Here is a 13,771-nt window from a genome sequence, read left to right on the forward strand (position 1 = left end):
GTATAGTATGAATTGCTTGCAAAAAACACGAAAATACTACTACTAGTAACAGCTCACTGCACTACAAACCAATCTGATGTAGTCAGTGCTATTTTTTATCAATAAAATATATTAATGCATTTAAGGTATATTATGAATTGTTTGCAAAAAAAAAAATGAAAATACTACTACTATTAACAAATCACTGCACTACAAAACCATCTGATGTAGTCATGGCTATGTTTTATCAAGAAAATATCTGAATGCATTTAAGGTATAGTATGAATGGCTTGCAAAAAAAAAATACTACTACTAATATTAAAAACTAACTGCAATACAAAACCATCTTATTTTTTAAAGCATATTTTTTATAATTAAAATATATTATTTAATTTATGTTTTATTCTTAATGGATTGCAAAAAAAAAACACGAAAGTTAAAATAATAGTCAAAAAAAAAATAAAAAAAAAAAACAATTATGTAGTAAAAAATAGTTTTTATAAATAAAATAACTTAATTCATTTAAGGTATAGTATGATTTCTGTATTGTGTATCAAAGAGGTTACTTCACGAAAGAGTTTGTTACTTGCTTACAATAGAACTATTCTAAAGAACATGAAGGGGTGAAGCTTAAAGATATTTATTGCTTAAATGTATTAACAGATTTTTTTTTAAGAAAAAAAAACAACAACAACAAATTTTTACATAAAAACACTACTTAGAGTTCACTCTTAAACATCCACAAACGATGGTCCCATGATATAGGAGAGTTTTTAACATGTCTTATGGATTTATCCCGATCAGGTATGTTCTTAGGTATCCACTGTGTGAAGAACCTAACCTCGTCTTCAGGACGGTGATAGCCCCATTCAAATTTAGGACACTTAAACTCTTCTAGATTGAAAAGTGGAATCCTAGGGTCACACTTTTGAATTATAACTTTATCTGTAGGTACATTGCCCTTTACGTAGAGTGCTTCAACTCCGAAAAAGCTGCAAATTCAACTGACTTCCTCCTGTACATTTCTCAGTTCCTGACCAGTATTATTAAGTGGTGTAATCACTCTATCATAGAATCCGAGTTTGTTTATAAGACGTAATGTAGTACTCCACAAGCTTTTATCATACTCAAACAGATTATAGTTCACTAACCAATGATAACAATCAATTTCTTCGAGATCCATAGAAAATAATAAAAAAGAACCTTATAGTACAACACCACAAGATGATTTTTTTCAAAGTGATAACGTCAGTGTCATCTAGTAATATCATCTTGGATGATCGTAATGTATTTGTTAAGAAGAGCAATCCTTCTTCAACTCGTAGATATTCGCCCAAGGTTGAACGGAGTTATGACTATTGAGATGAGCCTTAAAAACATCTGAATTCATTATTGGGAGGAGTCATAAAACCCCTGGAAGTCATTGCGGGGGGGGTTATTGAACTCTCGGTAACTGATAAATTCTGTGTCATACTGTCCTATCACCTTGGACGCTATTAATGTTGTTGTTAAGTAGAAAAATACTTCATCCTCCTGGAATTATTTAAACTATACGCAATTAGGTTAAAAATGAAGATATTTATGCAGAGTTTAAACTAGATATGGTGTCTGAAAACCTAAACAGCTAATTAAATATTCTAATTCATGATTTCAGGCACGTAAGGCTCAATAGTAACCGAAACTCTAAAAAAAAACGGAATATTGATACCAATAGATACAACAAAAATGTTCCTTTAGTAGCTACGCAATTAGGCTAAAAATGAAGATATTTCAATGTTCCTTTAGTACCTACGCAATTAGGCTAAAAATTAAGATATTTATGCAGAGTTTCAACTTCATTGTGGGGAGGAGTCATAAAACCCTTGGAAGTCATTGCGAGGGGAGTTATTGAACTCTCGGTAACTGATAAATTCTGTGTCATATTGTCCTATCATCTTGGAAGTTATTAATGTAGTTGTTAAGTAGAAAAATACTTCATCCTCCTAGAATTATTTAAACTATACGCAATTAGGTTAAAAATTAAGATATTTATGTAGAGTTTCAACTAGCTATGGTGTCTGAAAACCCAAACAGCTATCTTGATTTCAAAATCAGGGGTTTTGATAGTGAGATGGAGGGCTTTTTTTAAACTGCCCCCCCCCCTCTCCCTACGTCCATGCTTCCGTGACTGTATTTGTAAATTCAAACTTAAAAAGCAGTATTTGTGTTCCTTATAAAACAATATTGAGAAGAATTGCATGTGACAGACAAGTACTTCCGTATTTCATAAGATGAAGAACAGATGCTCAGTCAATCCCCGTAACCAGCATAGATTCTAAATTGTTTTGATTCTAAGTGACAAAAAAAAAAACTGAAAGGCTAACTATGCTCCATTCAATGTTCAATTTCCCCAAAGTTACACAATCCAAATTTTTAGAAAGCCATTTTGTTCGGCATAGTCGAAATATCTAATAACTATGTCAGTCATGTGTGTGTGTGTGGTTAGTTTTGTGTGTCTGTTTGTGTGTTTGTGTTTGTGTTTGTGTGTTTGTGTGTGTATGTGTGTTTGTGTGTGTGTGTGTGTATTTGTGTGTGTCTCTGTGTGTGTGTGTGAGCCATTACCAAAGCCTAAAAGTAAAGTACAAATTAAAAGCAGTCAAAAAAAGAAGAAAATAAAGCCATTTGGTTTTGATTTTGGAAAATGTCCAAAAAGTGTCCTTTTTTCAAAAAGTTGCCTTTTTTTGACTCAATAGTGTCCTTGTGTCCTTCAATGTAAATTTGACTCGATTATTTCCTACAAGTTAAGTTAGAATGAAAATCAAGAATTTAGCATATTTTAAGTTTAAAATGAAGAGTATTCATATGAAAGAAAATTAAATAGGGAAGATGCCCCTCCCTTGGATTTGTTATTGCTACCCTACTTCGGACTTTTCTAGATTTTTGCCCCTCCCCCCTGGATTTGTTATTGCTACCCTACTTCGGAAGGAGCACTAGAACTTTTAATTGTCATTCAAATGAGTAATAGATTCTAAATTGTTTTGATTATAAGTGACCAAAAAAAAAAAAAAAAAAACTGAAAGGGTAACTATGCTCCATTCAATGTTCAATTTCCCCAAAGTTACACAATCCAAATTTTTAGAAATCCATTTTGTTCGGCATAGTCGAAATATCTAATAACTATGTCAGTCATGTGTGTGTGTGTGTGTGTTTGTGTGTGTGTGTGTATGTGTGTGTGTGTGTGTGTGTTTGTGTTGGTGTGTGTGTGTGTTTTTTTTTGTATGTGTGTGTGTGTGTGTGTGTGTGTGTTTTTGTTTGTGTGTGTGTGTGTGTGTGTGTGTGTGTGTGTGTGTGTGTGTGTGTGAGCCATTACCAAAGCCTAAAAGTAAAGTACAAATTAAAAGCAGTCAAAAAAAGAAGAAAATAAAGCCATTTGGTTTTGATTTTGGAAAATGTCCAAAAAGTGTCCTTTTTTCAAAAAGTTGCCTTTTTTTTTTACTCAATAGTGTCCTTGTGTCCTTCAATGTAAATTTGACTCGATTATTTCCTACAAGTTAAGTTAGAATGAAAATCAAGAATTTAGCATATTTTAAGTTTAAAATGAAAAGTATTCATATGAAAGAAAATTAAATTGGGAAGATGCCCCTCCCTTGGATTTGTTATTGCTACCCTACTTCGGACTTTTCTAGATTTTTGCCCCTCCCCCCTGGATTTGTTATTGCTACCCTACTTCGGAAGGAGCACTAGAACTTTTAATTGTCATTCAAATGAGTCCTACAGTAGGATGTCTGGCTTTCTAAAAATTTGGATTGTGTAACTTTGGGGAACCCTCCCCCCTGGAGACTGTGGGGAGATTAAGTCATCCTCAATGACATAGTTATTAGATATTTCAACTATGCTGAACAAAATGGCTTTCTAAAAATTTGGATTGTGTAACTTTGGGGAAATTGAGCATTGAATGGAGCTTAGTTGCCCCTTCAGTTTTTTGGTCGCTTAAACAGGGCACTAGAACTTTTAACCCTATCCCTGGATTCGCCCCTGTCAGTAAGGGGCAAGGGGCTGGGTTGATGAGCGTAATTTCCTATGGGACAGAGGGGACAACTGCCTCTCTCAGACCAAATTTTCACCCCAGACCTCATTTTGCCCCCCTCCACCCCAACTGAAATTTAGTTTCTTCCAAAATGCTTTCATAACTAAGAAAAGCCCCCTCGAGCACCCCAACGTGAAAATCTATCGAACGTTACTGTCATTGACCAAACAGTCAATGAATCAAATAATACCAGAAAAAGAATTGACTAGAGTATTTCACGTAAAAAAATCTATCAAACGTTACTGTCATTGATCAAACAGTCAATGAATCAAATAATACCAAATATGAAAAGCATATTGACCCTGTCCAATAATTGTTATCTTAAAAATTTTGGGGTGACATAAGACACATATCAAATGATATTAACATTTTGATTACTAAATATCAGTATATGTATATTAAACTGAAAATGCACATTAAATTCTGTTCTGGTCTTGGGAAGGCATATGGGTTGGCGCGCGCACCCTCTCCCTGGATTCGCCCCTGCCAGTACTCATTTTGCCCCCCCCCACCCCAACTGAAATTTAGTTTCTTCCAAAATGTTTTCAAAACTAAGAAAAGAAACTAGAGTATTTCACGTAAAAAAATATATCAAACGTTACTGTCATTGATCAAATAATACCAAAGATGAAAAGCATATTGACCCTGTCCAATAATTGTTACCTTAAAAATTTTGGGGTGACATAAGACACATATCAAATGATATTAACATTTTGATTACTAAATATCAGTATATGTATATTAAACTGAAAATGCACATTAAATTCTGTTCTGGTCTTGGGAAGGCATATGGGTTGGCGCGCGCACCCTCTCCCTGGATTCGCCCCTGCCAGTACTCCTTTTGCCCCCCCCCACCCCAACTGAAATTTAGTTTCTTCCAAAATGTTTTCAAAACTAAGAAAAGAAACTAGAGTATTTCACGTAAAAAAATATATCAAACGTTACTGTCATTGATCAAATAATACCAAAGATGAAAAGCATATTGACCCTGTCCAATAATTGTTACCTTAAAAATTTTGGGGTGACATAAGACACATATCAAATGATATTAACATTTTGATTACTAAATATCAGTATATGTATATTAAACTGAAAATGCACATTAAATTCTGTTCTGGTCTTGGGAAGGCATATGGGTTGGCGCGCACCCTCTCCCTGGATTCGCCCCTGCCAGTACTCATTTTGCCCCCCCCCACCCCAACTGAAATTTAGTTTCTTCCAAAATGTTTTCAAAACTAAGAAAAGAAACTAGAGTATTTCACATAAAAAAATATATCAAACGTTACTGTCATTGATCAAACAGTCAATGAATCAAATAATACCAAAGATGAAAAGCATATTGACCCTGTCCAATAATTGTTATCTTCAAAATTTTGGGGTGACATAAGACACATATCAAATGATATTAACATTTTGATTACTAAATATCAGTATATGTATATTAAACTGAAAATGCACATTAAATTCTGCTCTGGTCTTGGGAAGGCATATGGGTTGGCGCGCGCACCCTCCCCCTGGATTCGCCCCTGCCAGTAAGTGGCAAGGGGCTGGGTTGAGGAGCGTAATTTCCTATGGGACAGAGGGGACAACTGCCTCTCTCAGACCAAATTTTCACCCCAGACCTCATTTGGCCCCCCCCCTCCCCAACTGAAATTTAGTTTCTTCCAAAATGTTTTCAAAACTAAGAAAAGAAACTAGAGTATTTCACGTAAAAAAAAAATCTATCAAACGTTACTGTCATTGATCAAACAGTCAATGAATCAAATAATACCAAAGATGAAAAGCATATTGACCCTGACCAATAATTGTTAATTATTACATTTATCTTTTCAGATTGGTGAGCTTCTGTTCCACTTCATTAGATCAAGTAGGTTTGATGATTTGTTCAACCATGTCCTTAGACTGAACTTTTGAAATTGCGTCATTCCCTATATGTCTGTTAGAATAACATGGTATTTGCTATGTGTCTGCGCAAAATGGTAGTAACTACCAGAAAAAAACCTGTTTGGCTATGTGTCTGCGCAAAATGGTAGTTAGCAATCTACTAATGATTAAATTATTAGCAAAATAATAAACAAAAATAGTAGAAAAAACAAAACAAAGGAATAATAAAAAAAATGTCGGAGGGGCAAATAAAAAGAAAAAAAAAACAGTTTGATAATTTGAAAAAGAAGTGCCAAAATTTTCAAGTCAATTTAGGAGTTTTTGGAGTAGATGGACAGGCCCCGAGCTCCCCTCCCCATAAGTTTGTCCCCGAAAATAAGTGAACACGTACATGTTTTATTGGCGCGTAAGGGTCTGTATAGTATACTGCTGTGACGTAGTTTTATAATAATGTTTATTTGCTGTTTAGAAACATTCATTTCTTTTGATTTAAGTACCTCCCAATAAAGTTTTGTAAACATGGGCCTAAAACACTTTTTTGAGGTCTTAGGCCCCCCTCCTTGTAATGGAATCCATTGGCCCACACCCTAATAGATGGTGTGCAACTATATACAACACTTTGTAGCCTTTAGTTTTATTTAATAAACGATCTGTAAAAAGGGTTCATTTCTTATTGGTTGCGCGAACTATGGGGGACGATGGTATACAGCAAGCCCGTCTAGTTTTCAGGTCTCTTGCTTGATAACATTTTGGATCAATTTGGACTAAAATTACTGTTTTATGACCCAAAATGCTGGAATGGGGCACTTTCATGTCGTATAGCCTGTTTTGTTACTTAAAAATGGTACTGGATTTTGAAATTTGTATTTGAATGAACTCTCTTTCAGTAATCTAGGACTACTGGTTTAGCACAATCAGCCCTAGAAAAGAAACGACAACAACAAAATAAAAACGTATTCGTGATCATCTGTCACAGGGAAAACAAGGAATTTCATTTTTTGTAGATAGTGATTTAAGGGTTCTCATACATGTTGAATTTTAGTGCCTAATTTTTATCAAGATTTACTTTGATAAAATTTTTCACAAGATTTTCTTAGTTAATATGTAACCATGCCTTCAAGACAGTCCTAAGTGGAGGATCTTCTCTTTGCGAGTTTGAATTCTGTGTTCTTAAGCCCATTAGTTTTGAGTTTGTTTCCAGATTCCGTTCTTCAAGCAGAAAGTGTACCACAACTTAAGAATTGTCTTAAAAAGTTTTTTTTCAGGAATTTTGTAATTTTATAGGTTCGAAGGAAAGTTTTTTTTCTGAGATTGCATTTTTTTATCACTTGATTTGTATTTTTTTTTTCTATATTATTTTTTTTATGAGAGAAAGGTTGAAATGGCTAGAAACGTTCTGCGGATGAAAGATGCCAGATTGTCAAAGATTATCCTTGTGAGCCAAAGGTAGTTAACGATGAAGGCAAACCTCTTGCTTATGCTTTCTGGCAATACCTTACTGCATGATAAATCTTATCGTCATCTTTCTGGTATTAGCATTAAAAAAAGACCAAAAAGAAAGACTGTTAAACTGGTGTACCAGTGTTATAAAGCAAATTTTATCAACATGTTGGAACTGCAACCTATGTAAAAGTAATGTAATAATAGGCAATGAAATTGCATGTAAAATAAAAATGGCATTGGCAGATAATACTTGTAATGAATATAAAGATGAATAGATGAAAAAAAAGTGCATTCGTAGTGCGAAGGATAGTATAATAGTGTTAATATTATATTTGCGTAGTCTGAATAATAGTGCTAATGAGGGTGAATTTTTTCTATATAACTTTTTTTAATGAGAGAAAGGTTAATATGGCTAGAAAACGTTCTGTGGATGAAAGATGACAGATTTCCAAAGATGAGGTTTTTTTTCTGAAACTAAAGAAGGTTTTTTTTCTGAGATAACATTTTTTTTATCACTGGATTTTTTTTATATATTATTTTTAAGGCTAGGAAACGTTCAGGAAATGTGGATGGGTTAAGATGGCTAGGAAACGTTCTGCGGATGAAAGATTGCCAAAGATTATTTTTGTCAGCCTAACGAAAAGCAGGTTTTTTGACTAAAAGTTCACGAAGGTTCTTTGGTACTGCTTAGACAGAGCAAAGCAAAGACTAACCATTTTTACCTATGGAGTCTTTGGGACATTGATCTCCATATCCTAGAACTGGTCTAAGGGGTCGACATATATGGTCACATCCGTTTGTACAACAGTCTTCACCCGGAGGGTGCCCATATCCACAGAGCTCAGTACAGGGTTCAATTGTTCATGGTGGCAGGATAGGGCATGATCTTGAACAGCCTTTGACATCCAAATTATATTGTTTTGACAACCATTTTTGTTTAATAATGGTTAAAACCCTTGTGCTCACCCTCTTAGAAATTTGAGCAAGGCGAGCACGTACGTAAAACGAGAGGGGTATTTACTCCCATCCCGCCACCAAAACTATAAAAATACTACTATACCACTGCTAACAACTCACTCTAGCACCAATGGGGTGAGATGATGGGTCCCCGAAGGGGACGAAAGGAGTTCGTAAGGAAAGGTGTGGGGAAACTGGAACTGCCTGAAAGAGGGAGACTGAATAGTTTGGGATGGAGGAGGAGCGTGTGTAGCTGTGTTGGCCTTGGGTGGCTTGGTTCTACAGTGAGTTGTTAGTAGTAGTAATAGTATATTTCTGTATAGTGTTTCCTCTCTTTGTCTTTTTTTTCTTTTTCCCCTTTTTTATTATTATTTTTGTTACCCTCTGTATTTGTTTCTTTTTTTTTTAATTAATAAGATAAATTGTCACGAATGATCTCCAACTGGCCGCTTTTTTAAGCATTTTTTTTCTGCTTTAGTGAACTTGTTGTTAAATTGAGTGTTAATTTTTTTATTAAAATTCTATGAATTGTACCCATACTGCTATTTATTCATTGGTTGATTTTCGTTTAAGGACGGAAAAGATAATAGAATAAAACAATGGAGTCGTGTATTAACAACAAAAGGCGTGTTTTCTGGTGAACTGCAACTCTCTGATAAGCCGGTTTACGGTGATTGGACCATCACAGTTATTGCCTCAGGACAGCGATTTTCAAGGAATTTCGAAGTTGCTGAATATGTCCTCCCTAAGTTTGAAGTTTCGATTGATCTGCCCCCATTTGCTACCTTTAAGGATTCTAAAGTTGTTGCTTCAGTAAAGGCTAAGTATGTAATTTTTCTATTGTTTTCATATGTGTCGTCACCTTAATAGTACTAAAGAATAGTGAGGAATCAATGGTAGACTTTTCAAAAACAATTGTCAAAGAATAATTTTAGGGTTGAAACTTGGCGTTGATACACCAAACGCTGCTGTTTATGGTGCATTTGGTTTTAGTGTACTGAATAGGTGTAAGTTAAAAGTGCCACTCATATGCCCTGGATGTATTCGATTTCTCGGGGTTGGCCAATGCAAGACTTTTGAACTGAGGGTGATGGAGGATGAGTGTTTAAAGTAGTGTCTGACTTAGGCCTCTTAACAATGTGCCGAGTTTTTAGTAGTAGTAAGGGCAAACTCAAGGAAGCTGGGTGGTATTTGACACCCCCCCCCCCCTAATAGAATGTTTATTTGTTTTAAATAGTGGACTGAATACAATAGCCAATTTTGTATTTGGCTAACACGACTGCCAAACAGAACCGGAAAGGGAAAGTCAGTCGGAAAAAACTTTGGCTATTTAACGATTGGTAGTAACAGTGTTTGCCTGGAAATGAAGCTTTTAAGGTGATGGGGGATAAAAGGTAGTCTTTAGCCTGGGCTAAAGACTAAAGTGATGGGGCTAAAGACCAGTCTTTAGCCTGGAGTTTCTGAGATAAGAACTAACCTGGAATGTTTTACTGAAGATGGAAAGGAACAGAGATTATTCAAGCATTGGCGTAAGGTTTATGGGGCTCATGCTTCGAAGATAGTTTACGTTCATAAACGCATTGAAAGATTTCAGGATGGTAGAGAGGCTGGTGAAGATAAGGGTTGTGGAAGATCAACAACCTCGAAAATTTTCGAAAACGTTGGTGCTGTCAGGAGTCTAGTCGACAAAGATAGGAGGTTAACAATTTATCAGATACCTCAGACTATGGGCATATCGGATGATTCAGCTTGTTCAGTTCTGCATTACCATTTAGGCCTCAGGAAACTTTCGGTTCGATATGTCCCAAAAGTGTCGTGTCCTGATCAGTTAAATCTTAGAAGTGATTATCAGCTGCAATTTATGCTGAGACTGAAGCGAACAATGAACAATGCCTTCCACGCGGATCATTTGAGCCAATCGAATTCAAATTTGAGAGGTCTTTCGACAAGGTAATGGCAATTGTTTTCTAAGATTCTGAAGGAGTTGTACTTGTAAACTTTTTAAAAGGTTGAAAAAATGTGACAGAAGCCTATTATGTAGAAGCATTGAGGAAATCGAGAGCCGAATTGGCTAAAAACGTCCAGGTAAGCTCTATCATGGAATTCTTTTTCATTGAGACTACGCCCCAGTCCATTCTTTACCCGTTGCAAAAGAAGTTTTGAGAGAATTTCAGTGGGAATTGCTGCTACATTCACCTTTAGCCCTAACCCAGTCTCGTCTAAAAAAAGGGTAAAGAATACGGCATTGGACTTTAGAGTCTCTACCGGCGGTGCTGATCTCCGTTTCTTGGCCTTCAGCCAGGAAGTGCAATGAGGGGTTGTGGCCAACCATCCTGTGCTTTCGAACACCCTTCCCGTTTACACTCCCCAGATTTTTTCAGGTACCCATTTAGAGCTGCGTCGACTCTGGCTGAGCTTACAGAGTTACGCCACTGACCAGCGTCCCAAATCAAATAATTGGGTACACTAGGATTCGAACCCTTTCCCCTCAGACAAAAGATCCTAAAACCAGCGCACCAATCCCCTCGGCTAGGACGGTCTCATCTGACTCTTTCTTATTAACCAAGACCAAAGAACAGTTAAAGGTGATAATTCTAATTGCACTTATGAAGCAAACATGCAGCAAAAACATAACTTACAGCAGTTGCGAGATTTCTTTAGAAATGATCTAAACGGAAATACCGCCTGAAGAAGTGCACCGACCTTGACGGAGATTATATTGAAAAATAGAAAAATTAATCCATTGTATTTGAAGAATTGACAAAGAACTCTTAGAGAAAAATTAATCAAGAAGTTTTCGCGTATTTTTTGAATTATATTTGATTTTTGACAAAAAAGATGGCTATGATTTAAATTTTGGCTTCTTTATGATACATATTTGTCTAAGTATTGTGGTGCTTATGACTTCTTTGCTTGGTGAATTTTTAGCGGAGGCAGATACGATTTTCCGGGTGGCAAGACTTTAGAATGTTATTTTGGTAGCAAAGGTGTATTTTTTTTCTATATCAAGGAATATGGTCTCAGGATGGAGATACCTTTGTATCGAATAACTACTCCGACTATCCTGCAAGGGGCGAAGAGAAAGGCCAGTGCCCTGGATGAGGTGAATAAAGACAAAACTCTTTAGTGATTTCTTAGGAGGTTGCTAAAGTAGTAGCGTTATGCAGAGAAGGATGGAGGACGAGTTATCACTGGTGTGACTCAGTTGGTTTTAAGCTCTGGTTTAAGTACCTTGAATTCCGAAAGCTTAGTTACTGATGTATTCAATTAAAAAGTTGAATCTATAAATTGGAGACATAGTGTGACAGTCACTTAACAAGAAAGAAAGGAAGAGGTCTAGAAGAAGTTGACGGGAATACTGGTGAATAAACAAAGCAACGACGCTCATTACCGATTATCCGATCCGCATAGAAAACACAAGCTACTCCACAAGGGACAGGTTATCATCAGAAGCGACCAAAAAATATTAATATCGTGGTGGCAACAACTGTGATCACCAAAATATTTATGTTTTATAGAATATAGTGGTGAACTATATAGTAATGTACTAACTAAATAGTACACATAAATGTGTTATGTTGCATTTGTTTTATTTATTCATGTTTTAATTGTATTACTATTAATTTATAACTATTGTTATTTTAGTAATTATGATACTTAATTAATTTCTATTAACTTAATAAACTAATTGCCTTATTTATCTAATTTACTAATTAACTCAAACCTAATTGCTTTAAGTTAATTAAGTTATTTGGAGCAACTAAATTATAACTTAATTATTTAAGTTAATTAAGTTGTTTTGAAGATTTGGAGTAACTTTTGTTTTCTTTACGGATAATGGCTATCGGATAATAAGGTCAAGTAAATGGGTGGTGAACGTCATTGCTTTATTTGTTCACCAGCTATTATTTATCACTTAATTACTATAACTAAAGAAGCAACTACGTTGTCACCCAAGATACCCTTTAAAGTATACCATCATCTTGTATACGAAAATGCTGTTTTTGGTAAAAAAATTGATTTTATTTTATATATTGTGTTTTGTATTTTAAAAGCGAAAATATGTAGGAATTTCCTTTAAAATGATCCATTGAACAGCTCTCTATGATATTCTAGTGCCCAGCTAGCTGTGGAGAAAAAGAAACGGAAAAAAAATGTTTCCGAAGCAGAATTTTGTGGTTACAGCCGCTTTTCTTACTTTTCAAGCCAATGGATTTTTCCTTTTGCTCAAGTCAATGGACTGTAATTTTCCTATATAGGGTTTTCGGCCAAGGTAGTTCCATTGGTTTTCACCGTGTTTCGATCTGACACCATTTTTAGGGGGTTCGGTCTATTTTTTGTTATTGTGGAACGTGTTCGTCTTTTACTAGGTTTCAACTACCACTGCAGCCGTGATGCATCGTCATGAACGTGGTGATTTATTTAATATGTTCAGTTACTATGGGCTAGAGTTGGTTCTTATCTGTAAGTAAACAACAAACTACAGTGTCACCAGACACTTCAAAGTATACCAACATTTTGTATATGAAAATGCAGTTTTTGTAAAAAATTGATTTGCTTTTAAATATTATGTTTTGTTAATTTTAAAAGCGAGTATATGTAGGAATTTCCTTTAAAATGAGCCATTAAACAGCTCTCTGATATTCCAGTGCCCAGCAAGCTGCGGAGAAGGAGAGACAAAAAAAAGTTTCCGAAGCAACATTTTGTGGTTACAACCACTTTCGTTGTTTTTCAAGCAAATGTATTTTTCTTGTTGCTCAAGTCGAGGGCCTCTAATTTTTATTTCCAGGGTTTTCGGCCAATTAGTTCCAGTGGTGTTCTTCGTGTTTCGATCTGTCACCATTTTTAGCGGTTTCTGGGCCATTATTTTGTTATTATGGTGCGTGTTTGTCTTTTACTAGATTGCAGCTACTGCTGCAACCATGGCAAAATTCCTTTCTACATGAACTGCTTCAACTTGACATGTTTTTTACGGACTTTAACAAATAGGACATTGGTTGTTGACCAAGACTCTTGCATGCACTATTAACTTCTTCCTGGATGGCTTCTACCTCGACATTCTCTGCTTCAGTTAAGTAAGTGGCAATGCAATACGGCTATTTGGAACTCATGTGCCCAATATATTGAACATCAATGTTTGCTAGATTAGCTATTAGCAATGCAAGAGAATAGTCATTTATGTATAATGCTTTTCATTTTTTGTGTATTTTCTTCCTTTCTTTCGTCCATTTGCAGCAACATTTGGCTTATTTGTGGCAGTGGTACTTGGCTGAGCTTCACACTATTCTGTGAAACAATATTGACTGGTCTGCCCCAAATGGTCGCTTTTCTACTTGTTCAGTAAAAACAGCATGATTCCATGTTCTTTGACTAGGAGCTACATTCAACCGATCGAGCAGCTTGCTTGATAGCGATGGAACTATTGGCTGAATCATTATTCCA

General features: G+C 35.6%; 1 protein-coding gene across 1 annotated transcript; it reads left to right on the forward strand.

Moving 5' to 3' along the window:
- Positions 1–8,902: 8,902 nt before the first annotated feature.
- Positions 8,903–13,765, forward strand: LOC148938878 (CD109 antigen-like; the record flags this gene model as incomplete). The annotated part of the gene is made up of 2 exons (XM_089107477.1): positions 8,903–9,153; positions 13,565–13,765. Coding segments are annotated over 2 exons (360 nt in total), but the record flags the coding sequence as incomplete, so codon positions are not given.
- Between the last annotated feature and the right edge of the window lie 6 nt (positions 13,766–13,771).

Source organism: Artemia sp. Qi Xiang Cuo, unplaced genomic scaffold, assembly GCF_049724085.1.
Source record: "Artemia sp. Qi Xiang Cuo unplaced genomic scaffold, ASM4972408v1 HiC_scaffold_136, whole genome shotgun sequence".
Taxonomy (NCBI): Eukaryota; Metazoa; Arthropoda; class Branchiopoda; order Anostraca; family Artemiidae; genus Artemia; species Artemia sp. Qi Xiang Cuo.